Below are 25375 nucleotides of genomic sequence, written 5' to 3' on the forward strand. Positions count from 1 at the left end.
GAGCCACCGAATTCTCATGGTAAAATAAGGATGAGTGTGGTGCCTCCCAGGACCACCGTGGGAACTGAGCGAGGGTGCCTGCTCGCCCAGGGCTTACTGCAAATGGAGCACGCAGGGAGGACTCCACACCCCAGGCTTGAGCAGAAAACGGAAGTGACCTGAGGTGGGCTGGGGGAGAGGGCCAAAGGGTTTTTTTAGGAATTTTTTTTAAAGAGTTGGAAGTATTAGATCAAGAGTCTTTATAGAATTACAAAGGAAATGTTTAAGATGAAATGTTCCTCTATTCCTCCCCAGTCTGTATTCCAGCCAAAAAAATTTTTTTTCACAGAAGAAAGATATTTTCATGAAGTTTTTGGCACTATCTTATCATGCTGGATTTTGCTGCCAAGGACAAGCAGTTCAGAACAACAGTAAAAGTGTGGGCAAGGCATTGCCCTTCCCAGGAAGGGGGGCCGGGCATTGTCAGGCCTAGAGAGGGACCCCACTCAGGGCAAGGGCTGGCCCAGTCAAGTTTGTGGCTTTGGGAGCGGGTGTTGGGATGAGGTGAGGAGGGAGCAGGCGGCTGAGGCAGAAAGCCGAGAGGAGAAGGCCCAGGCACCCCAGAGCCCCGGCAGCCCAGGTTTTCTCCGAGTTTTCCTCCGGCTCCACTGGGCCATGCCCTGAGGCCACACGGTCCAAGCGGCAGAGCCCTCGGCACACCAGTCGGCCTCCTGTCGGCCAGAGACGGGGAGCTCACTTCCTTGCCGTCCCCTGACCGTGCTGCCGGACAGGCCCAACAGTTGGGGTCACAGAGCAGTCTTCTCCTTGCTCCCCATAAGGGCCCTCAAGAAATGCGGTGCCAGCCCCTGTATCCCCTGTGTCTGAGCAGCTCTGAGGGTCGTCTTTCAGCCCTGCTCTTCTTGAAGCTTTGGCAGCCCTGGCCTGAGAAGACTCAGGGCTTCCTCAGGAGACCCTTCAGCAGGGTCAGTTCCGTGCCAGTGAGGAAGTAGAGGGGTCAGCATTTCCCCCGGTGTTGTGAGAACAGTCTGCTGGAGTGCGGCCGCCATGGGGGCCTGGAGTGGGGACCTCCCCGCCCCATGTAGGCAGCTGAGCTTGCCTGAACTGCAGGGACAGTCAGTCCTCGGAGGGCAGGGAGTGGCCTTCATATTTGGGCAGCTGGAGCAGAAGGGGCCAAGCTTGCCCCTGAGAACAGACAGCCTTGCCCTGGAGGAAGAGTCAGCCCCTCACGGAGGAGCTGGGCCTCACTGCCACCCACCAGTGGGGGCCCAGGGACCCTCATCTCAAGGAATTGGTGTGGAGCCTTGCGATGCATTAGCTGTTGTGGGGGTTCATGTCTGGACTCAGGGCTGGACTGTCTGTGCTTCTTATAATTTTCTATTTTATCCTTTTTTTGATCTAATAAGGACCTGGATTTGAGACATATGACCTTGGGCAGATCACTTGGTCTCTCCTACCTGGCTTCCTCTCAGTAGCTCCCCTCCAGCACTGCATTAACAGTACCTGCTAGTGACTAAGTATACAGAGAGCCGCTTGGATCGGGCTCCGACTCTGCCAAGTCCCAGACAAAGCACGTCAGGCACATGCTCTCTGACCTTCTCACCCCCCTGCTAGGTAGATAGTGTCCTTATTTCCAGAAGTGGAAACAGGCTCAGAGAGATTGAGCAGCATGCCCAGCATGGAGGCACATAGGAAGTGGGGCCAGCATTGGTACCCAGGGTGTATGGCCTGGAGCCCGCAGGGACATGTCGCCTTGATATCTGGTGCCTCAGGCAGAGAGTGATGCGGGTGCACAGCCCAGCATGAGGTCCAGCTTGGCCCAGAGTGGCCCTCCTACGTGTAATTTGTGCCCCTCTTTACCTTCTCCTGTTTGTAAATGCCACTTTGACCCAGGCTTGTGAAGGGGATCTGTGGGCAGAGGGCAGAGGCGTGGACCTTCAGGGGACGGCAGCAAGGCTGGGCAGCTGGGCCTGGGATCTGCCTATTCTCAGGCCCGGGAGTCAGAGGCTTGGCTTTAGTTGAGCTCTCTCCCTGCCCTGCAGCTGGGCTTGACCCCGCTGGCCCTACCTGTGTAGACGTCGTGGTCCCTGTCCAGGGTGGTGAACTGCTTGCCGTTGTGCCAGGTGAAGGAGTCGCCGGCGTTGCCATGGTAGCGCCCCAGCCGCAGCTTGTAATACTCGCTCTCAGGCTCCAGGCGGAAGCTGGCGTATTCTGCAAAGACCTTGCGGCCAGACCAGTCCTCCATGGTCACCAGCAGTTTGTAGTTGCCCTGGTTCGTCAGCCAGTAAATGTTCTCCAGGCCCAGCCAGTATTCGCCGTCAATGTTCCCAAACCCTTGCTGGGGAAAAGGCAGGCGAGCGTTAGTAAGGGATGGGCAGGGCGCTCCGCCAGCAGGGCCCGGCCGTTGGCTGCTCAGGGCCGCATGGAGGGGCCTGGAAACCGGCAGAGCCTAAGGCCAGCCTGGGTTTAGTTCCCCACTTCCCACCTGTGACTTGTTGAGTCATCTTGCCTGTCTGAGCCTCAGTCATGCATCACTCAAGACTATTTAGAGAGTGCCCGCTGTGTGCGAGGCATTGTGTGAACACAGGGGACACTCTGTTTCCTTCCCCGCAGGGTTGCCAGACGACACACGCATATGGTAAATTGAGAGCCTAGCACACTACATGAGTTCCTCGGACAAATCCCTTAGCTCCTCTGAGCTTCTGTTCCCTTCTCTGGGGATGGGCTGTGTGTGAGGGTCCCATGTAAACTAATGGTGTGACAGATGTGCGCTGTGACAAATGCATGCCACATGCACCTGGGCGCCCTCCTAGCTCTAAAATTCAGGTTTATTATCGTTATTATATGTAGTTTTGGGAGTCATCAGCCAAGTGGTGGCCATTTGAAGTCTTGAAAATAGGTGGACTCATTAATGATCATAATAGCTAGTGTTTAGAGAGTTCTTGCGACATACTGGCACTGTCATCAGAACTTCCCATAGGTTATTTTGTTAATCTTCATGCCAACTCTGTGAGCTGAGTTCTGTGATTATCTCCCTAGAATGGGTGAACTGAGGCCCAGGTCACACAGCACGTGAGGGTGAGCCGGGATTGAGTCAAGAACCCAGACTTAACTGCTGTGCCTACTGCTCTGAGGACAAGAATGTGTAAAGGAGGCGAAAGGAGTTGAGGTGTGAGGCTTCAGGAACCTCACAGCTAGGAGGCAGAGGAGAAGGAGGAGAAAGCAAAGGCACAGGCTGGTCTGGAGGCGGGTGGGAGGGCAGGCAGGACAGGCGCGGGGCATGGCTGAGCCACGTGTGGGGGTCGTGGTCCAGGTAGTTTGTAGGTTTTGCAGGTGTCAGAGGCCACTTCCTGTCTGTGCAGCCTTTTCGTCTGTACACGGGGTCCACACCGGCCTCTCCCTCCCAGGGTTGGCTTGGGAGTAAAGGAGGCAATGAAGGGCAGTGCCCAGCGGGGTGCCTGGTGTGGTGGTGGTGGGGGGCATCAGCAGACTGAGCTGCCCTTGCCGTCCTTAGTGCCACCTCTTTGTCCAGAGGAGGGAGGTGGGTGTGGGGCTGAACCCTCACAGCCTTTCCTCCCACAAGGGCGAGCCTTCAACTCCCTGGGAACTGGGAGCCCAGAGGATGAGCCCTGGAATTAGGACCCACGTGCTCCTGCAGTTCCCTGCAACAGGCCATGTGGAGGATTCTCCCAGGGCCTGGGAGCCTTGGGACTTGCCCCTTCTGGGCTGTGAGAACAGGTCTTCCCCTTGGGAGCCCCAGCTGGGAGTAAGATGCTCCCCACACCTAGGCTGGGTGAGGGGCTGCTGCTCCCCAGCATTTCTAAATTCCCACCCCACCCCATCTGGGGGGCATTTGTGGTCTGGACTCCTCACTCTCCTGCTGCAGTTGGTGAGGGGCAGGGAAGGAGCTGCTGGTCCTCACCACCCTGGCGGGTTTGCAGAAATGGAGTGTCCTCCTCCCTTGCGTGTTTCTAGTTTGGGCCACACAGGTCCTGACAGGCAACACGTACCTTCCCTCTGAGGGCCCTGCACTGACTGGTCAGGCCTCTCGGGGAGGGTGGTCCTCACCTTGTAGGTCTCCCAGTTCCTGAAGAAGTTGACGGAGCCATCCAGGCGCCTCTGGATGACGGTCCAGCCCCCGGGGTCGTGTCTCTGGTCGCACCACACCTGCATGAGGCGGTTGGTGTTCTCTGGCTTCACCAGGTAGATGGAGCTGGTGTCGTGGCCATCCTCCAGGGCCTGCAGGCAGTCTCTCCACGGGCCTGGGGACACAGGTGTGCACGCGTCACAGACCTCCCTGTCGCCTGGCCCCCGAGCCATGTTCTCCCCGCCCCCACCGCCGGCTTCACCCCAAGCTGAACAGCCTCGGGCAGGGCTCGGCTGGGAGCCATCGGCCTGCAGTGTGAAGGCACCGACTGTGGTTTCCAGGTCTGTGAAGTAACATGATATAAAGACAAGAGCCCAGGGCTAGAACTCAGGATGCCTGGATTCTGAGCCCGCTTTCACCCCTGACTCCCGCACGCTGTGATGTGGGCGAGCTTCTGCACCTCTCCAACCCCGCGGTTTCCCCAGTTTGTAGAAGGGAGGTCATATTTACCTCATTGGGGTTGTAAGGATTGCTGAGCTCATTTGTGTGCAGTTCCTGGAGTGATTTCTCTTTTAAGTTGGTTATATTGGCAAAAAGAGACGCGTGCCTGCTACGAGGCAGTGGCGTCCGCCAGCCTTTGCGGGCTCCGCCAGGTCAGTGAGACAGGCTCGCTGCTTCCCGGGCGCTCAGGGCCGAGGCAAGCTGCGCCCAGCGACTGACTCTGTGCCTGCCTTTTGGTGACGGTGCTTGGGGACAGCTGCTACAGCTTTCAGTAAGTGAACTTCCCTGGAGTCACAGGGGCCCAAGCAGTGCCTAGAATCTGTAGCCAGACATTTCAGGCTATTTCTGGGATTCAGATGCTGGCCTCCAAATATTTTGGGTACCAAGTTCCCATTCAGCTCAATCTGTATTTTCCAAAGGAAGATCACTGAAGGCCAGGTGCCCAGAGCTCATGTCCAGATGTCCATGAGCTTAAAGGATGGTGTCTAGGACACATCCCAGTCCCTGGCTCTCTTCTGAAATTGAGACCAGATGGGTCTGTAATCTGTGACTTCACCGAGCTTGGGCAGCCTGGTCAGAAGGGGTGGGTGTCGCTGGGAATCTGAAAAGCCACCATAGGTCTGTCAGCACCCATCCCCACTTCCCCTGGCGGTTTCCTGTGTTCAGACATCGGCCACATCAGCAGGAGGGTGCAAACCAGAGTCACCAAGAGCCAGACAAAGGTGGGTCCTTCCTCACTGATCTTAGTAAACTTCAGAAGTTTTTCAAAACCTAGCCATTGAACTGTGCATTTTAAAATAAATAAAATCACCACACATAGCTTCAGCTTCTCTTCAAAACAGTTCTAGAGCAAGAATGGTTAAGACAAAATTTCTAAGAAAATTCCATCTTATTCTATTAATGCGTATGTTTATTCAACAACTGTCTGTTGAGTCCCAGCCCAGGCAGGTACTATGCGGGGCCATGGAAGCCTAGGGCACAGTGGGGCTCCTCTGATGCCCAGCAAGGCGGGAGCTGACCTCCCCGGCCTTCTGCCAACCTGAATTCCTGTGGAATCTTGCTCTTCCCCTTCTGTGTGTGTGTGTGTTGGGGGAGGGGGGAGCAGGTATCAGCGGCAGATGTATTTAGCTTTTCTTGTGTGGATCAAATGTCTCACATCCCTTCCTGGCTGTGACTGGGCTTGAGTGTCTGCAGGTGATGGTTAAACAGGAGAAGTCTGGGTTTGGTCTTTGTTGGACGTCACTGGTGGCGTTTCCGGAGGCCTCACAGTAGTGTGTGAGCACCATCATCTGGAGCCCGACGGGAGGCCAGGTGCTGTCTTGCTCACCCCTCTGTCCCCAGTGCCCAGTATAGCACCAGAAGAAAGGTGGGTGTGGGTGCTCGCCGCTGACAGCTCACCAGGGGCTCCTCCCCTCCTCCTCTGGAGAGAGATGTCTCAGCCATTTACGTACTTGCCAGCCCTCTTTCCCCCAGGGGACAGGGCAGGACCCCAAGTACCCGCCCAGCAGCAGATGTGACAAGCCCTGCTTCCTTCTTTGCCTTGTGCCTCTTCTGTCCTGGGAAGGGGAGGCCAGACCTCCAGAAAGAACATTCATGACGGAGAAAAAGATTTTGGTTGTGTTCGGCCCACAGCCCCAGGGACCAAGGCAGAGAAAGGGAGTCTGTCCCCGACAGCTGGAGCAGAGCACGGAGCGGGCGTGGGAGGCCTCCCAGCTCGTTACAAAGTCAGACGCACAGGAGAGGCCTTTGGAGGCGGAAGCTGGTGACAAGATCCGGCAGAAGCCTGCAGAATAACACCCCCTGAAAACAAACAGCCGGACTTTTTGCTGCATAGCCGCCACGGGGCTCCGCGGATTTTCAGACTGAAAGGCCAGCTTTGAAGGCATCGCCACGTGGGGAGAAGCTTCGAGGCCACCGGGAGAGTGGCAGGTCAGCCTCGTGGTTCCCAGCCTGTACTCTTTCTGTGGGTGCCGTGGGTGGTTCCAGCTTTACCTTTGACATTTCCACAAAGGGCTGTTTTTAAAAGGCAAGTGTTTTAAAATGTTTTGGGGCCACCGATCCCTTTAAGAGTTTGAGAAACTCTAGACCCTCTATCCAGAAAGACGCATAGACATACAACTTTGCTTATAATCAGAAGGTAAATGGATGTCCAAACCCCATATTATGAAGCCCTAGAAGAGAGGCTTGAACAGAGCAGTAGTAATAATAAAATATTTCCACTAGCCAACCTATGGTGAGCATTTACTGTGTGCCCCATCCATGCATTTGTACACGAGGTCTTCCTGACACACCTGCCAGGTCGCTAGCAGTCTCCCCACTGCACAGATGAGGAAACTGGAGCGTGGGGACCTTAGGTGACATGCCGAGGTCACACGGCTGGTTGGGACAGATGCATTATCTGAACCCAAGTGGTGGTCCGGAACCCAGACTCTCAGACTTTCTTCTTTTCCTCCAACCAGAGTGAGCTCAAGGGTTGAGGGCCAGGCGGACTTCTCTGTGTCCCTACAACTATTTTTAATCGTTGCCAGTCAGCCAGGTTAAAAAAAAAGTAAGAATTTTACTCCTTCTTTGTCAAAGTGTTATTCCTTTTTTAAATCTTTATTGATTTATTTTTCTTCTGTGTTTACCTGTTGGTATCTTTTGTCCATTTTACATCTATTTTAGCGTTTCTTATGATGTAGAGGTTTTTCCTTGTCTTTTTTTTTTTTTAAGGCAGATCCAGCAGTTCTTTCCTTTAAGGCTTTCAGGTATGGCATGCTTTCTAGAATCATGCAGTAAGTGTGAAATAGTGAAGAAGTGTTTAGTATTTTCTGCTGTTACTAAAAACAAACTCCATATGTCTCCTGCATCCAGTATGTCACATGACACTGAGGACCCACCAGCCTCCATCAAGAACATTTACAGACAGTGACCCCCAGCTACCCTTGCAGACCTCTAGAAAATCTCCTGCATTCAAATACGTTCCCTTTTCTTACACTAAAGGCACCAGTGGCAAAGGTCAGAAAATTAAATGTTGGGTGAAAATTAGTCAGCAAAATCCTTAGCATTGAAAAGTTGGCAGCAATAAAATAAAGTAGCAGAAAATGGCAGCAGTGAGATTATGGTGTGGCTGCTGAGTCCAATAGCTGAGTCCAAGCGTCCTCCTTTGGTGAGAACACTGTAACTGTTACATAAACTGTCGCCGGGGGTGGGGAGTGGGGGCAGGCACGGTGTCGGACTTTGACTAAGGAATCCATGGAGGAAGTGTGTGCTGGGGACAGGACCCCAAACTTGGAGTTCGGAGCTCTCGGCTCAAGGCTCGGTGGCCTCATCTCCTCACAGCTGACTTTGGGCAGGTCCTCCCTGAGCCTCACTTTCTTCTCCTGTAAACAGGGGGAAAGAACTCTACCTGCTCTGAAGGTCTCCTGAGCCCAGCACCCAGCACAAGGCCAACCAGGGCAGGTGCCAGTGAGGCTTTTTTTTTTTTTTCTTTGATAGAGGAAAGCTGATAGTTTTGAAGTCGTCTACTTCCCGCCACCCCCATCCCCAAACAGGTTACTGTGTTTGCTTTAGGATTTCCAAGATGAAGTGTCAGATTATTTACTGATAGATGTTTGCCGTAAAGGCATATTTTAGAAGTCATAACTTCAGTGGAGAGGGCCACAAAGACGTGTTGGAATGAAGGACGGAAACCTTTTTTGTCAATGAAACTGCATTTTCAGTGCGCGGCGGGCAGGGCTCTCCCTTGGAGCAGCACGGCGTGCCGGGTGCTGTTTCACTTGGCGCTCCTTCTGAAAGGGCAGCTCTGCCCGGAGCACCAGGCCAACACTAACTCGGCGGCACCAGGGCTCTGAGTGCAGTGAGCGCCCCGACCTCTCTCTGTGAAGACCATATTTACACTCCTGGCGCAACTGCAGCCAGAACGTTCCACGTGAAGGGAAGTGTAGCCGCCGTGGCCGAGCTGAGTCTGCGTGGTTCCCTATAGGAGCCACAGAGGGTGTGAAAAGCACCCGGGGCTGGGAGTCAGGAGGCCTCGGGGAGAAGGCAGGTTGGCAATGGGAACACTGTGTGCAGGTCTTGGGCCCCGATCCCCAGTGTCTGGTGAATGTTGGAGGTGATGGGGTTTGGGTGCCTGAGTCCTCTCCCTGCTTCCTTCCTCCTCACTGGGGTTCTTGATGGAGGGATCAGGTGCACAGGTCACCTACCCTCCCAGGGAGCCAGGAGCTACTTATTGCTAGCTTATCCAGGGCTCAATACCCCAATGTAGGGCCTTTCTGGTAAAGCTGAATTAGAGCCTGAAGCCAGCCCCGGCCTGCGGGTAGCCTCCTAAGCCCAGTGTCCTCTCTGTGGATCTGAGACAGACCAGCTTCAGCCTGACTCACCCACCCAGGCCCCAGTGGAGAAATGGGCTCACCAACTGCGTCAGTCTTCAGTATAGTCACCCCTCCTGCTAGGGAAACGTGGCCCCATGAATATCTGACCAGGCCAACTGGCTGAGAGGCCAAGAGCTGAGAAGTGGGTAGACACTGGGGCCTGCGTGGGCCAGAGTGATGCCTCTTCTGCCTCGCCGCGCCTGAGGCAGGGGAGAGCAGCTGAGAGTGCCTCCCGGCCGTGAGCTGGACTAGACCACGTGCAGGCCAGCAGTCTGACAGGGCTCTTTATCCCCTCAGCCCAAGTCTCCAGACCTGACCACCCGAGGCCTCACAGAGGACCCTGTGGCCTGTGGGAAGTGTTCTGGGATGTTTCAGTCCATATGTGGGCCCTGGGGAGAGGCTTCTGTGACATCATCAAGAAACACTGCTTTTGTGTGAGAACGTACGCTGTTTCCAATTATTCTCACTGATATCTGCCTCCAACAAGTCTTTTGCCACTCCCTGAAACATTTTTCTAACAGGAGAAATGACTGGTTGTTGAAACTGGATCTAGAATTTCCAACCCAGATTAATAATCTGAGCCCCAGGGCACATGGACTGCCTAGGTGTGCGTCCCGCCCCGGCCAGCATGAGGACCTGCTGGGCGTCCCGGGTGAGGGCGGGAGAGCAGACAGCAGGTGGGGGCAGCGAGGAGCCGTCACCCGTGCCGCTCGAGTCTCACTTATCCGGGAGGCTGGGGAAATAATATTTTAGTTACGAACATACATATTCTATGTCAGTCACCACTTTTCAGGGAACCAGAATACAGAACAATAACCTAGCACAGGAATAGCTGGTACGTCACCAAGGTCGTCTCACTCAAGCTGCCACCGAGCCCCAGAGCTGACATTCTGAACTACGCTTCTGGGCCTTCTGGGGAAAGGGTCCAGCTGCTCAGGCCCTTTAAGACCTCGGACAACAGGCATGCTGCTTGACAAGCTTTTCAGGAGTTTATGAAAAGTGTTTGAGGCCTAAAAAAAGTTGTTGGCTCTAAAATATGAAAAGAAAACTGCAAAATCAAAATGTGTATCATTAAATTTCTACAAAGTGTAACATCTGGTCAAGTTCATTGATTGTTAAATTTAGCCTTCATAAAAACTGTTATTACTTTTGAAAACAATTTGTAGGCTAGATTTTTCTCACTTCCCAAGAATTCCTGAACATGCCTGATGTTTGCCGAGAAATCAGAGCCAACCATAAATTAATCGTGCTGCTCTTGGCCAAATAATTTCAAAGGCAAAATTATTAAAAATCCTTTCAAAATTTTTACAGTAGAAGTTATATTACATGTTGAGGTGGGTGTATTTCAGTGTGCTTGGTACACTCTTGGGCCCATGAAGAGCTTGAAGGGGTCCTGTTTCTGCCTGTTTGGCCTCTGGATAAACAGACACTGCAGTGTTGCTGCCCAGAGAACCCTTTCAAATACGCTGTGCCCACTCCCAGGTTTCCACCAGGACTCTTGGGCAGGGGGAGAGACATGGACTTTAAAGTGATTATGAAAAGAAAAGAGGTCAGAGTAGGAGGGAGCTGTGAGGGGCTCCCAGTGTGCAGATGCAGAGGTGAGCATCTCCCCGAGGCTCCTGGGACTGGTGGGGTGAAGCCCCGGGGCTCCCCAGCCACAGTGTAGAGGCTGAGGGGTGCTGTTCTGCAGGCATGTCATGGAGGAGCTCGTCACACCGTGACTGCGGTCCACGGATCCAGAACGGGTGGCGTTCCTACGGTTGGCCAAGCCTTTAACCCTTTCCAAGAAAGGGAGTCAGCTTATGGGCTTGTTCTTAGAGAACCTGTGTTGGCTTTCATCGATCACCCTCTGCTTTTCCAAATGCTCGCACACCCTTCTTCATAATCTTTTCTATAATTTCAACTGGGGTTTGACCACAAGCCAACTGGGCTGTGATTTCTAGTATTTTATCCTTTTTCTCATTCTGAAAACAGAACATTTGCCCCGCACCAAGCCTGATCTTCATGATTCCTCGATGATGGTGGCAGTGGTTCCAAGAGCATATCTCCAGGCCCTTAGCCCTCCTCATCCCCTCCTCCAGGAAGTCTTCCCCCACCCCAGAAGAGCTACTTACTCCTCCTCGGGGTTCCCATAATGCCTTGCATATTAACCTCCACTGGAATGTATAAGAATGATGACTGCCAGGGGTCTACAGCCCTTCACCTGCCAGGTGCTTTACATGTGCTTTTATTTTACCCTCACAAGCCCCTGCAGCGGTGAGGAAACTACAGCTCAGAGAGATCACACAACTGGGAAGAGGAGGATGTGGGATTAGAACTCAGCTCTGCCTTCCACTCCCTGGTTCTTTCTCCTGCACTGCGCTGTGGCTGTCACACTGTGTTAGGATTGTTGGGGGTCTGTCTCCCCACCAGACTGTGGGCTCCTTTGGGGCAGGAGCCTTCTCAGGGCAGTGATTATGAGTTGACCCTCCCAGTCTAGCGCCAAGGGGCACCTAGCACCTCTCATGCCTTCCTCTGTCTCCCATCTTCTCACCATTGTGAGCTGCATTCCCTTTGGCATCTTCATTCTGTTCTTTCCAGTTTGAGACTCAATAATAATAAATCCATGTGGAAACAGCAGCCCCACAACAAAGAATAATTAGCATCCAGACCAAACCTTTGGAAAGGACACTGTTCTACGGGGAAGTCTGGACAGTGTGTAGAGCGAGTCTGCACTTTATGCCCAGGGTAGTGCCCAGTGACTGGATTCTCTGTTCCTGTGGATGTCACTCTAGCACACCGCCTAAGACAGCTTAGTTTCAACACTTGAAAAAAAATTTTAAAACTATTATATTTGTCACTTAAACTAAAATTTTCCTAGTGAAATTTCTCTCTGTATGTCCAGTAATTTTACCTTAAATTATTGTATTCAAAAAAATCTACTAAGGGAAGTCACTTATTCATTTAAAAAAAGAATGACATAAAAGCACTCCCAGCCCTGCAGCTCCACTGGCTCATCTTGAGGTGCAGGGCCGGGATCCTCAGACTCCTTTCCAACGTGCTCCTCTTCCAGAGTCACCCGGGGGCAGCTGAAGGGCTGCAGGGCTTGAGAAAGGGGCTGTGCCAGCACTCCCGAGGGCGGTCTCTGCTGCCGACCTCCTTCCTCGATGCTGACAGGGACCACTGGGAAGTGCCCAGCCTTGCTTTAGACACTGGAGTGTGATGCTAACTTAGTTCTGCTGTCTTTATCTTTTTTTCTGAGGGAGCATCTGAGGGTTATGACACATTCCACTGCTTGAATTCACCACAACAATCCATTCCTAGGACCAGTGAGCTGGCCACAGATGCCTGAGCCCCCGGATTTTCTAGATGACGCTCAGTTTGCCAAGTGCCAAACTGTTGGGATTTCCAGACCACAAGGTGCCAGCTCACCACTTGTAACAATAACAAGTTAACGGTTTATCTCCTGGGGCTGTAAATAGCCTAAGCACTTAGCCGATCGTCCTCGCTGGAAAGTGCCTGAGTAATAGCGGGAGAGCTTGCCAGCACACTCGAAGGCTCTGTGATCTGCTCCAAGGTACCCCAGGAGGAGAAGAGAGAAAGCGAAGCTGGGAGGAAGATGACCCAACTCGAACTCAAGAGGCTTTTGTTTATGAAGACGCGAGCAAGGAATGCTCTTTGAAATATCACTGGATTACGTAGTTCGTAATGAATTTGGGAATGAATTCGGGAATCTTATTTTGTTCAACAATAACATTTTAGAAACAAGACAGCACAGCACAGTGAAAACAGCACAAGCTCCGTAGGCAAGAGACCTCAGTTGGGATTTCCCTCAGTCCCTGTGACTTTAAAGATTTTCAGGCAGTGCTTGGTGGCTGTGGTCACCCTCACCATCCTCACAATGTCACCAACCCTCCTCCGGGCTCAGGCGCACATGGGACCAGCAGCTCTCATCTTGACTGACAGTTGCTTGACCTCCAGAAGGAGTAGGCCATACGTGATACATCTTGTTCTCAATTGTAAACCACAGTCTAATTACATATTTCCTACCTCGTTGTTCAGGTTGTCCTTGCCTCTCTGGCCGCGGACCATCTGTCGTGAGGGATGGATAGTTTCTGTGTGTTATCCGTGAAGCTGTGTGGTTGCCACCTATTGTGGCCCCAAGAGCAGATCACAGTGACTGATTTTTATATATTTAAGGTTAACATATTAGAGAAATTGGGACTTCAGACTTCGCTATCCATTAAAATGATGTGTAGACATAACCCCAGAGAATGTGTCCAGACTTGATACAAATTAAATACCAGATTTATCGGCAGCTTCAGTTGGATCCAATTTCTGGAAGTCAGGTGCATGTTATGTTTTCTGTGGAAGAGCTCTGTAGTGTGAGGCGTACTTAATTCTGCTTTCTTTGTCCTATTTTCACAGTGATGATGCCTTCGTCATCAGAACCTTGAGAAGTCTAGTAACAAATCTACCAACGTGTTCCCAGAGCTCTTTTACAAGGAGCTGCCTGGAACCTGGTACATGAAATAGTGATAGTCAGGTCCCAGGCAGCTGGCAGCTGGGGTCAACCCCAGCATTTATAGAGTGATTTTCACACCAGTTCCCCTCCAGCCTTTCCATGGGAATGTGCAGTATCTCAGAGTGGTTAAGACAGGCTTGGGTTTAAGCCTCGGCTGAGCCACTTACTAGCCAAGTAATTGTGGCTAAGTTACTTAACCTCTCTGAACCTTAATATCCTGGAAATTACAAGTCCAGGGACCAGTGCTGGCTCTGCTGCTGACAGGCTCTGGCACGCGACAGGGAGGGCTGGGCCCGGGGATCCCAGAGGCCCCTAACAATCTCTAATATTTTTATGATTTTATGGTCCCTTCTTTATCCATTGAGCAAACACACTGAGCTGATCATGTTGGAGAGAAAACAGCTAGAAATGCCTTCTCCTTTTGGTTTTTAAAGATTCATTTCAGACAAAGCCTCTTTGTGGCAGCTGGTGGTCACACTGCCTTCCCTTCTCTGACCAGGGTGGGCGCCGCAGCCGGGGGACTGGGCTGGCTGAGGAGCAGCGTCCCAGGCTCCCAGAACCACTTTGAGAGAAGGTGTCCTTTCCTTTGCCTCTGAGAGAGTGACCCCTGAAGCCTTCCTCTTTAACAGACCTGACACGTGTGCAGGGTCCACAGATGGAGGAGGAGGTTGGGACGTGTGAGTGGGAGAAAGAGTGGAGAGGAAGAGGGAGGGGGCAGCCACAGGACCCCCAGGGAAGAGGACCACAGGCAGGCCTTTGGCCCAGGCCTTAACACAAGCATCTCCCAGTGGAAATGCTCTTAGGTCTGGCCAGACCTGAGAGAGACAGGACAAAACCCAAGTGAGACACCAGGGAAGCCAGGGGTTGCCCAGGCCTCCCTCACTCAGGCTCTCAGTGGCCTGGGCCTGGCCTGGTGCCAGCCTGTTTCTCTCTGGCTGGGAACAAGCTGGTGAGTGCAGCTTCAGATAAAGTGGCCATGGCTCCCTTGGTCCCCTGGGGAAGGGCATGCTGCGGGCTGAGTGGCCTGGACAATGAGGGAAAGGCTCTGAGGTTGCGGAAGGAAAGATTTAGAAGCTGCCAAGGCTTGGGTGCAGAGGTGTTTAATTGCAGAAGTGTTTCTGGCTGAATGATGCCCCTGGAACAAAGAATCCATTGGGCCAGAGCACAGAGGAAGGTTTTGTCTTCCAAGACCAGAACCTGCCCCCAAGCTCTCAGAACAGGCCTGATAAGAGCTCTCTGCTGATTGGCTGAGAGAGACCATCTGCCTTTCCTCCCGGTTTAGGAAACACCAGGAAAGGGCAGGGCTGCTTTCCAGGCTCTGTCCGCCCATTCAGCTTCTGCAGCCAGGTAGTCTCGGCTGGTAATGCCTGTGTGGGAGCTCGTGGTCAGATGAGCCACAAGGAATCTATTACTAACAATCAGTACCAACATTTGAGAGGGCTTTGCATGGGGAAGAAAAGGTAAATTATAGTGCATGCAAGTTATCTCCATACTAAAATCACTGCCATTCCCTCCCTCCCATGCAGGTGTGCTTCCCTAGGTGTGGGAGAGAGGGTTGGTTGTGTGCAGGAGCCTTGGAATGCACTTAGTCCACGCTGAATTATGAACGTGAAGAAGCAGGAGAGCCAAACCACTTGAGATGCCAGGATAGGGCCATGCCCCTGGGTCTCCCCCAGGGACCCACTGGTAACTCAACTCTCAAGTCCACCTGGTAAACTCTTACAGATCTTCCAGGTGCAACACTGAAGTCCCCACCTCTGTCCAACTTGTCCCTTCTACTCCAGGCAGACTCAGTCATGCCACCTTAGTAGACGTAGTAGGCTCAATGCCCGGAGTCCCTCACGTGCCCCTCTGTGGGCCCTTAGCGCACAGTGATACTGCCACAGTGCCTTCACAGCCCATAATTTTCATTAAGTTCCTGATTTCAGGTACTTTGTTATGTTGGTCCCATAAATTCTCACCATGTTCTGGAAATTTGGGGCTTGACAGATGCTTCCCCTCAGAGAAATCCTTTATCAGGCCAGACATGTTGATTTTAGGGTCTAGAACTGGTGGGCGCTGGATAGGTCCCAATGCATTCATGCATATGCCACCTCCCCCAGACTGACTTCCTGGAGGTTAGTCGTTTCCACCTGCACCCTGCCCCCACAAGTCCAGCACTGTGATGGGCAAAGAGTAGGTAGGCGCTCAGCTATTGTTGGCTGCCCCACATGACGTAATACTGCATGCCTGATTGCACTGAGTTTCCACAGCAACCCTGTGACGTTATGACTCTTGTCCCCATTTTACAGAAGAGAAATTGAGGCTCAGAAGAGTTAAGTACCTTTCTCATGAGCAAATAGCTAACAAGGGGTACAGCCCGGATGCAAACTTAGGTCTTTACTCCTACACTGTGTATCTACCAGCTCAGTTCAAGCTCAAGAATATCCTGACATTGTTGAGTCAGAAACCAGAGATGCTTAAGTGAGAGGAGATCTATTCGGTGAGCATTGAGGTCAGCCTGACTCCCATCAGAATTATAATATCATTCAGCTGAGCCTCCATTTGGTGTCTGTGGGCACGTTTTACCTTCTGGGTATTATATCAAGACATACTAGCGCACTCTGCACTCTCTTTTGGAACTTCTGATTTAGAACAGGCATGTTGATGAACCAGTCATTAGCTGTAGAATGCCAGAGCTAAAAATGGACTGTTTTTTAAATGTCAATCTCCTGTTTCAAGGAAGAGACCAAGACCAAAGGAAACTCATAGATACCATTGTTGAGACTTACCATGTGCCCAGAACTGTGCTAACTAAATGTTTTGTAGTATTTCATGTAATTCCCAGATGGGCACTACTTAATCCGTTTCTCAGTTGACAGATGGGGAAACAGAGGCTGTGAGAGACTAAATCCTGCCTGATGTCCCAGAGGTTATCAGTGAGGAAATCAGAAGTTGAATCCAGGTCAGGCTGCTCCAGAGCACAGGTCCTCACCCTGGACACCCAGTACAAGGCTTTGCTGCGAGATGCTGCAGGAGGGTGCTCTGCCCTGCACCCAGCTCCCCCCACAGACCTGCAAACAGTGCCACCCTTGTCCTTTGTATGGGCCACCCTCCTGCACTCAGGTTCAGCCTTTCTCTGGAATTAGCAAGCTACTGCTCTTCCCAGTCCTGGTGGTTATTTTCAGAAGTGTGAAATAAGTGTAAAAGAGGATATTTTCAGTAAAAATATCACCCTGCTTATATAACGAAGTGGTCCCAAAATCACTGACTTGGAGCAGATATGTTGTTAGTTTTTGCAAAGATGAATCTAGTTCTTATACGACAGCCCATTTGGAAGGCTCCCAGGGTCCTGGATGAATGAGAGGCTGGGCTTCAAGGGGCTGGGCTCATCCTCCCCAACAAAAACCCCCGCCCGAGTGAGGATTCCCAGAGTCATAGAGCACAGAGGAGTCAGCTCCGGCTTTAAAGTGAAAAGGCCTGAATTCAGACCCAGCCTGAGAATACTAAGCCTGTGAGCAAGTTACTCATCCTCTCAGTTAACTGTCCCAAGGCTTTGAAGGGGTTAATGATGTAGTATGCACGAAAGCACGTCAGCATCTCAGTCAAGCTTCAGAACCTACAAGCAGCCCTATTCCTCCCCCATAATGATATTCTGAGAATTACCATATTTTAAGATGAAACATGTATTTAAGAGTATAAGGAATCATACTGAAAGTTCTAGACAGCAGCAGACTCTAGGAAGTGTGTGGGCTTTCCAAAGCACTCCTTCCCATCCCCCGGCCCCTACAACGTGTTCATCATACTTTTGCTGTGATAACACTTTCTTTTCCTCTGATCCGTTGTTTCTTCACTGAGCATGTATCGAATGCCAGTTCTGTGCCTGGCACACAGTGTGAGAGCTTGCAGAAGAGACATCTTACCTGGCAACACTGAGCACCTCCTGCAGAGCCCAGCAAACTCAGGCTGAGGGTTTTTCCTATCAGAAGCCAAGACACTTGTTCTCTTCTGAGACCTCCCCCCACCCCATTTCCTGTTTCTACCTTAGGGCTTCCATCTGAGGAATGTGGTCCCCCTCTCACCCCACCGGCTCCAGCGGCTTGGCCCAGGGGACTGCTGGGGATTGCATAAGCCTTTGGCCCGGCTTCAACTTGCCGTGGCTTTTCCCCCACTTGTGGTCACAGCCAAGGGAAGCCTGGCGCCGGGCTCTGAGGCCCAGATGGAGCGGGCTTCTGGAGGGACTTACCCGACGGCTTGTCTGTGGAGGACGGGAGGCTGGTGAGGGTCGGCATGGTGGGCAGAGGGGGCGGCAGCACCTTCAGGTTCTGGTCGCTCTGGATCTCATTGGTGGAGATCTGGTTGATGATGCGGTTGTAGGGGGGCGGCTGGTAGACACGGGGCGGGGCGGCGGGGGGCGGCTGGGGCATGGGCCTGGCGGCGGGCACCCGCTGGCAGTGTTCCTCCAGCTGCGCGATGATCTCCGACTGGTTGTGGGCCAGCGTGGCCAGGTGCTGGTACTTGTGCTCCAGGTCCTTGTACTTGCTGGCCAGCTGCAGCATGTCGGCCGTCTGGTTGAGGATCCTGTTCTCCAGCTGGGACAGCTCCAGCGCATTGTCCCGCTTGCGGATGATCTCGTGCAGGAGCTGCATGTAGAGCTGCGTGACCCGCGAGTTCATGTTGCGGCTCTCCTTGCGCAGCAACTTGACCTCGCTCACGATGCCGCCGTCCACCTCCACCAGCTGCTGCAGTGTCTCGATCTGCCGCTTCTGCTTGAGCAGCTCGTTGTTGAGCAGCTCCAGCTCCTGCTTGTGCACCCGGTTCTCCAGGAGCACCTCGGGCTCCTTGGAGTTGACGCAGATGGCGCCCGTGACCCGCTGCTGGGGCACGATGAAGGTGTAGGTGCACTTGTCTGGGGACTCGCCGGCCCGCTTGTACCTGTTCAGGTAGATGAACTCGCTGGGCGAGCCCTCCTCTGTGCCCTCAAAGCCATCCTTCTGGCCTGCAGCAGCTCCCAGGGTGGCCAGCAGTCCCAGCCACCAGCATGTCATGCACAGTGGCCTCATGGTCCTTACAGAATGGTGGTTCTTCTTTGCAAACAGAGCCTATGAAAACCTGAAAGTAAACAGAAGGGGAGACTCAGTAATGGCCCTGTCCCTGCCAGCAGCCTGTGCCATAAATGAGCTCAGACTTGCATCAGCAGACCTTTCCAAAAACGCAACTTCAGGAGGCAGCCCTTCTGGGAGCCACAGGAGGAGACAGGAAGGCCCCAGCAGAGGTAGAAGGAGACAGGAGGGGATCCGGGCATCTGAAGGCAGCAGGCCATGGCCCTGCCACTCCTGGAGCCAGCTCCAGTGCCCACAGCCTTCTTACTGAGCTCCTAGCCTGGAGCCTATGAACCACACGAGGGCAGCTTAAAGCAGGGAGGGGAGGGAGAGGAAGGGTTCTCTGACCTCCCTTCTCCTTTGCCTCACACTCCTCAGACTGCGAAGTCTCCCCTGGACGTGCCCTTTTTAACACCCATCACAGTTGTGATGAGTCTGAATTCTGTGTGATCTTTTTTCATGGATCTATGCACCATGAGAGCTGGTGCTATGTCTGTTTCCATCCTGTATCCCCAGGAGGCTGCACTAAGCAAGCTTTCTGAAAATATATGTGTACATTTTAATAGAGGTACTGATGATTGAACCCAGGACCTAGTGTATGCTAAGCATGCGCTCTGCCACTGAGCTATTAACACCCCCTCTGCAAATATTTGTTAAATGAACAAATTGCTAGACATAGTATTGAACCTGTTCAGTGTGTCATGGACAATGTCAGTGGAAGGATGTGTCCAGTCACGTGGGTTTGGTCTTGGCTCTGGCCAAGCTACAGAGCCCAAACAGGAGCAAACAACTGAGCTCTTCTAAATCCAGATGTTTGCAACAGCCAGTAACTGCGCAGTCCCCATCATTGCAACGTGATTAAACCAGGTGGGAGCAGAATACAGACACGTGTCTCCAGATTTGTTTCCGTTCTATTCTTAGACCATTTGCTCCTTCCCCAGGCATCCATCGAACATCTGCCTATGCCAGGCGGTGTGCTGGCTGCTGGAGATGCAGCTGCACACAGGACAGAGCCAGCCCCTGCCCTCACAGGGCTTGCCCATCATCGCGGCCCCTGGGAGCCGTGAAGCAGAAGTAGTGTATGCTGCAAAAGGGTGTAACAGGGAACTGACCTAACCAGAGGGGTCAGGAAAGCTTCCCTGAGAAAGTGACCTTTATGCTGACCCTGGAGGGATGAGTAGGAGTTAGCCAGGCCACGGGGGAGGGGACGGACACGCACAGATCCCTCCTCTCGCCTACTCAGGAACGTGGCTCCAGCAGTTCTCCCCCAGCTCTCTGGCACGATCACATTTTTCCTACAATCATGCTGTTATTTCTTTCAACTTAAAGAAAATCCTCTCTTGACCTCCCATCCCTTCTCCAGCTACTATTCCATTTCTCTGCTCCCCTTTTTAGTAAAACCCTCTAAAGAGTTGCCCATACCCACTGTCTCTAGAAAGTCCTCTCTTCCTGTTCTCTCTTGAGCCCATTCCCATCAGGCCTGGCCCCCTCCCCTCCTTTCCAAGTGTCCTGGACAGGGTCCCCAGTGGCCAAATGGCCAGTAAGTCTCGGTCCTCATTAATACTTGCCTCTTGACACTGCGGGACCTGGCGGCTCCGCCCCTCTTCCCAGGCTGCCTTTCCTCCTGTCTCACTGGCCACTTCTCAGCTTCCCTTGCTGGTTCGTCCCCCTTTTCCTGTCCTGGGCTGGGAGCAGGCGGGCAGAGCTCAGTCCTCAGGCGTCTTCTTTACCTCGGTGGTCTCATCAGTCTCGCGGCTTTGACCACTTTCAACCACGGATAACCCCCACATTTATTCTCCAGCCTAGGCACCCCACTGGCCCCCGCCTTGAGTCCAGACTCATACATCCAACTGCCTCTTTGACATTTTCGCTTACGTACTGCTACTACCTCTGGGCATCTCAAATTTGACTTATCCAGAAATGAGCTCCTGGCGTTCACCGTACCTCCATTCCAACCTATTCATCCCAGGTTTTCCTATGTTAGCAAATGGCAACTCTGTTCTTTTGATTGCTCAGGCCAACAACCTTGAAGTCATCCTTGACCTCTTTCTTTTTGTCATCCCCCATGTCTAATTCACCACCAAATTCTAATAACAATATCCTGAGAATATTCTCAGAACCCTCCTGCGTCTCCCCACCTCCCCTGGTACAACCCACCCTCACCTCTCGCCTGGACTCAGCTGGTCTCCCTGCTCCTGCCCTTGCACATTACAGCCTGTCCTCAACCGAGTAGCCAGAGTGAGCCTTTTAAAGAAGTCAAATCAGGTCATTCTTCTGCTCAGAATCCTCTGGTGGTTCCTCATCCTGAAAAAGAAGTTAACGGGTCTCCAAGGCCCCCGACCTGGCCGTGCTCCCTCCCTGGCCTCATCTCTGACTCCTCTCATCCCTGCGCTCGCCGACTTCACCACACTGGCCTCCTGGGTGCTCTTCAGGCTCACTGGTGGTGTGGGGCCTTTGCACTTGCTGCTCCCTCACCTAGAACACTCTTCCCCCTTCCTCGTTGCGCACACCCTCGCCTCTTTCAGGTCTTTGCTGAAGTATCACTTCCCCATGAGGCCTTCCCTGCTTATTTAAAGTTGTGACCCTGGCCACCTTCACTGTCAGACAGTGTCTTGCTACCCGCCCCCATGAAAGGAAGCTCCGTGAGGGCAGCGGCTTGTCCGCTTTGGCCACTGCTCCGCGCATAGTGCCTAGCACAAGGCCTGGAATACATAGGAGCTCAGTGAGTATTTGTGGACCGAATGAAAAGACACACCCACAGCAGTTACCACACAGTGGGGTGTTTTATGAAGAGGGGCCAGGGAGCCGAAGGCAAGTGACTGGCTGAGGGGGTGGGGAGCTGCACAGAAGGAGCCCGTTTATTAAATTTATTACTAACGCCCATAGCATCCATTTGCTGAGTGCCCACTGTGTATCTGGCCCTGCACCCAACATTCTGCAAGTGTTCTCTACTTTATTGAGTTCTCACAGTGTCTTTTCATAGGTGCTGTTGTTATTTCCATTTTACAGGTGAGGAAACTGACACTCAGTGAGGCTAAGTGACTTGCCTGAGATCACAGAGCTGGAGGGTGGCAGAACCAGGACTCAGCCCAGATCTGATGAACTCAGACCCTCAAACCCTTAATGACTACGCAGAAATGTACTTTATCTGGTTTCTAGTAGTGAAGTATTAACATCACGACTTTCTGACTTCGCATTAATTTGCGTTAGAATGACAACTGTGACGCAGAACCTGAAGTTTCTTCTCTTCCCCAGGCCCCTTTGAGGGCTTCTCTGGTGGGCAGCCTGGGTCTGGGCTCCACCTTGTACTGGACAGCGAGTGGTTACAAAACAGACCTGTGCTCCCAGGGCCACGCTGAGCTGTTTTCCGCTTGAATGAGAAAGTCCAAGCCTGGTTCTGAAGGCCAGCTCAGGCCTTCAGGCCAGGCAGAGAAAGGTGTTTGGAGCCTCTGGTTTGGGTTGGGCTATGAGGTAGGGCTGCAGTGACGTTAGTGGAAACGGAGCTGAGTTTGTGAGTGTTTGCCTAGTTTCCAACCGGCTTTGGCAGCTCCTGTGCTGGTGGCCACACCCGACCCACAACAATGGGGAGGAGCCGCCCTCCCAGCCAGGACCGGCCTGCCTGCACTGCTTTGCCCCAGGCCGCTCACCTGCAGCAGCTGGGACTAACACCTCTCTGTGGGGCATGATGCTGCTGTGGATGCCCTCGAGGGCCTCCACTTTGGCCAAGACACTGCCATGGGCCAGGGAGGCAACCTAGCTCCAGGAGAGGGTTGGCTTCCAGACCTTCCCAAGCCTCAAGACCTGGCAGGGTGGCACTGTTTACCCTTGAGTTCTGTCCCCTCCCAAGTGTGGGCTCTCAAGGCTTCCCAGGCAAAGCTCTGTGCCCTTGGACTTGAGACTCTGAAGGCTGAGCCTCTTCTGTGAAATGGGGTATTCCAACACACCCTGCACTAGGTTAAGAACGTGGAAGTGCTTCTGAAACTAGAGATAGGGATCACATGATAGCGGCACGAGAGCAGACAGCCAAGCCGACGGGCAGTGAGGATGCTGACCACGCAGTGTGTCCAGCATGTGTACCATCTCCTTGGATCCTCCCATACCCCTAGGAGGCACCCTGACTGACTATCCCATTTCACAGAGCAGGCCCTCCCCAGGAGGTCTGTCTGGCCTCCTCTCCCAGCCTTGAAGGGGTCATGGTGTCCCCAGCATCTCACACAGCGCTGGGCAGAACGGTGAGGCAAGGGACGTGCAAAGGCAGTCAGAAGCTGTGCAGTCTTTGGAGAGCATCTCTTGTGACTGTTGTAACTTGACAGTTAACAGTCGTACAGGTTTCCAGGTTCACAAGGCCCTTTGTGTACACATTATCTCATGTAATCATCACAACATTCAGAGCTAGTTAGTATTCTGATGGTGAAGAAACTAAAGCTCAAGAAGGGGTCAGGTATCTTGCTCAAGGTTTCATTGCTGGTGGTGGGACCAGTCGTGATGCCGCGTGATTCTGGGTCTTACTGTCACATTTCCATGGGGTCTGGGCTTGGCAGAAGTGACTTGGAGCCTTTTGGGTTACAAAAGAAGGAAAGGGACAGGGCACTGTGCTGGGTACCTGACATACACTGTCCCGGGGAATCCAGCGAGGTTGGTACTCCCTACCCCACCCCCCACCCCCGGTTTATAAATGACGGCACTGAAACCTAGACAGGCTAAGTGACTTGCCCAGGAGCACATGGTAGACAAGGGCCAGAGTTGACTCAGTCCAGAGCTGGGGTCAGCCTGACACCAAGGGCTGTGCTCTTTGTGTTGCCCTCGGCCTTGGAGTAATTTATTTTCCTTAAAGATTCCAACCCCCGTCCTCAGTTTTTTTGCAAGTTTGGCAGTTCTTAATGGGCAGTAATGAGTTTGTTTACTTTTTCTCTCAATATTTATTCAACTAATTGCATCTCAAGAGAAATAATCCCCCAGCATTCCAGCCATCTTAGGTCTGGAGAAGAATTCAAACCCAATCAAAGAGATGCTCCTCAGTTTCTTCCTATGACCAACAAAGAAAAGCAAATCCAACTGTTTTCCTTGGCTTCAAAATGAAAATAAAAACGATTCTTGAAATTGCTTTTCCACATTGTATTGTGAGGAGTTTCCATTATGCACGGGTTTCCCCCCCAGCCAGTGGGGCTGGTGTGACCGACCCACGTGATGGACTCTGCATACTGGGAGGCCACCTCCCCAGGGCTTGGGTCCCTCACAGCCTCTGCTGGGCAGCTCTGACTGTCCCTGATTGGTCTGGTGTGGTGGAGCCACGCACCATGTGTCCTCGTCCCTCTCAGCACCACAGCACTGCAGCCAGGTGAGGGGCCACTGGGTGGGAAGAATCATTTTCATAAGACAGAGTTGTGTGTCCTGCCCTGTGGCAGAAGCTGCTTTCCTGGGGTCATCTTGTGAGCTCTTACTCAAAGGTTAGGGGTAAGAAAATTTCAGTTACTAAAAATAATAACTACAGCCAATTATCACTACAACCCATGCACTTTATTATATACATTATCTCACTTCATCCTCAAGCCATTATTTCAGGGTTGTCATGGATGGTGGCCCAAGTTGTGCACTGGGCAACTCTGGGGAAGCACAACTCACATTGATAGTCTTTGTAGTTTTGTATGAATTTAATTATAGCAGTTTTCTAATTCCCACAGAGATGCTTTTAAGGCTAACAGCAGAGCTAACAATTATCTTCATTGCAGGTGAGGGAACTATTGAGATTCAAAGTCCATGAGTCATTTTGCCCAAAGTCACCAACTTAACTAAGTAGCAGAGTCAGTAACAGAACCCCAAAATATACACCATGCTGAACATATACAAACAAAAGTTCTGAAGTGACAAGAAGCTCAAAAGAGATTATTCTCTGACACCCTCCCTCCAAGGCAGAGGGGAAACAGGAGAGCTCTTGGGACCCCCAGGACTGCTGACTCTGAATTAAATCCAGCCCTCAGGATGGTGATTCATCACTAAGCCATGTTGTAGTCCTGTCTGAGGGTTCACAAAACCCATCCCTTCTTCCCCAGCCAGCTCTGCTCCATCATTCTGTGATTACAGATGAAAGCCAGGTATGAGTCCAAGCCAGAGGCACTGCAGGAGGCCTGAGAAGTAGGCCTCTGCCAAGGCAGTAAGGGAATCTGGAACTGCCACCTGGCCCCGAGCATGCCCAGCTGGCCCCTGACAGGAAGCTAGGGATTTGAACTATGCTTGAGTGAATTCGATGGACCTGAGCACGAATCAGGATGTTAAACCAACATCAGGACAGAGAAGAAACAATCAAAGCCTCAGAGTTGACAATTTTTCCTTCTAAAGCTGGTTGAGATGAATGATGTGCCAGTCGCATAGTACCAAATCATTTGGTAATCCAGGATGAGGGAGGGATCCAGATAGAGGAAAATTCCAGAAGGAAAGGCCCTAGAGGGCCCAGCTGAACACATGACCGATAGTATAGCTAATAACAGCTGTCACTTATTTGTTGTAAACTTACTGTGTGCCCCACCATACTCTGTCTCACTGGTGCTTGCGACTCTGTGAATAGGAGACCATGTGTGCTGGTTGGCCCCAGTTGAGACCTGGTGTCTTATTAATTATTAATAGCACTCTTTCTTATTCTCAAAAGTGTCCTGATTGGGTAACAAACTATATGATCCCCTTACCTGGGAGAGAGGTATTATCTTCATTTGCAGTGGAGGAAACCCAGGTCCAGAAAGGTTAGGTCACTCCTAAGAGCCCTTGGAGTAAATAGTGGGATGGGATTCTGTTATCAACTGCAGGGTCCATGCCTTCACTTCTATCAAGATTGTCTCCCCAACCAGTATGAATAAAAGGT

At 52.2% G+C, this 25375-nt stretch overlaps 2 protein-coding genes across 17 annotated transcripts in view; one reads left to right on the forward strand and one right to left on the reverse strand.

Moving 5' to 3' along the window:
- The window catches only part of RALGPS1 (Ral GEF with PH domain and SH3 binding motif 1), a 262169-nt gene that overhangs the window by 138809 nt on the left and 97985 nt on the right, over window positions 1-25375 (forward strand). The window lies entirely within an intron of this gene.
- The window catches only part of ANGPTL2 (angiopoietin like 2), a 33921-nt gene that overhangs the window by 1940 nt on the left and 6606 nt on the right, over window positions 1-25375 (reverse strand). For both annotated transcript variants that reach the window (XM_074362259.1, XM_010956127.3), the window contains 3 exons: window positions 17667-18532; window positions 4066-4259; window positions 2065-2335 (listed from right to left, as the gene is read on the reverse strand). In XM_074362259.1, the coding sequence (XP_074218360.1) occupies window positions 2065-2335; window positions 4066-4259; window positions 17667-18483 (1282 nt within the window). In that variant the 5' untranslated portion in view covers window positions 18484-18532. The remainder of the gene's footprint in view (window positions 1-2064; window positions 2336-4065; window positions 4260-17666; window positions 18533-25375) is intronic.

The sequence above is a fragment of the Camelus bactrianus genome, chromosome 4 (genome assembly GCF_048773025.1).
Source record: "Camelus bactrianus isolate YW-2024 breed Bactrian camel chromosome 4, ASM4877302v1, whole genome shotgun sequence".
Classification (NCBI taxonomy): Eukaryota; Metazoa; Chordata; class Mammalia; order Artiodactyla; family Camelidae; genus Camelus; species Camelus bactrianus.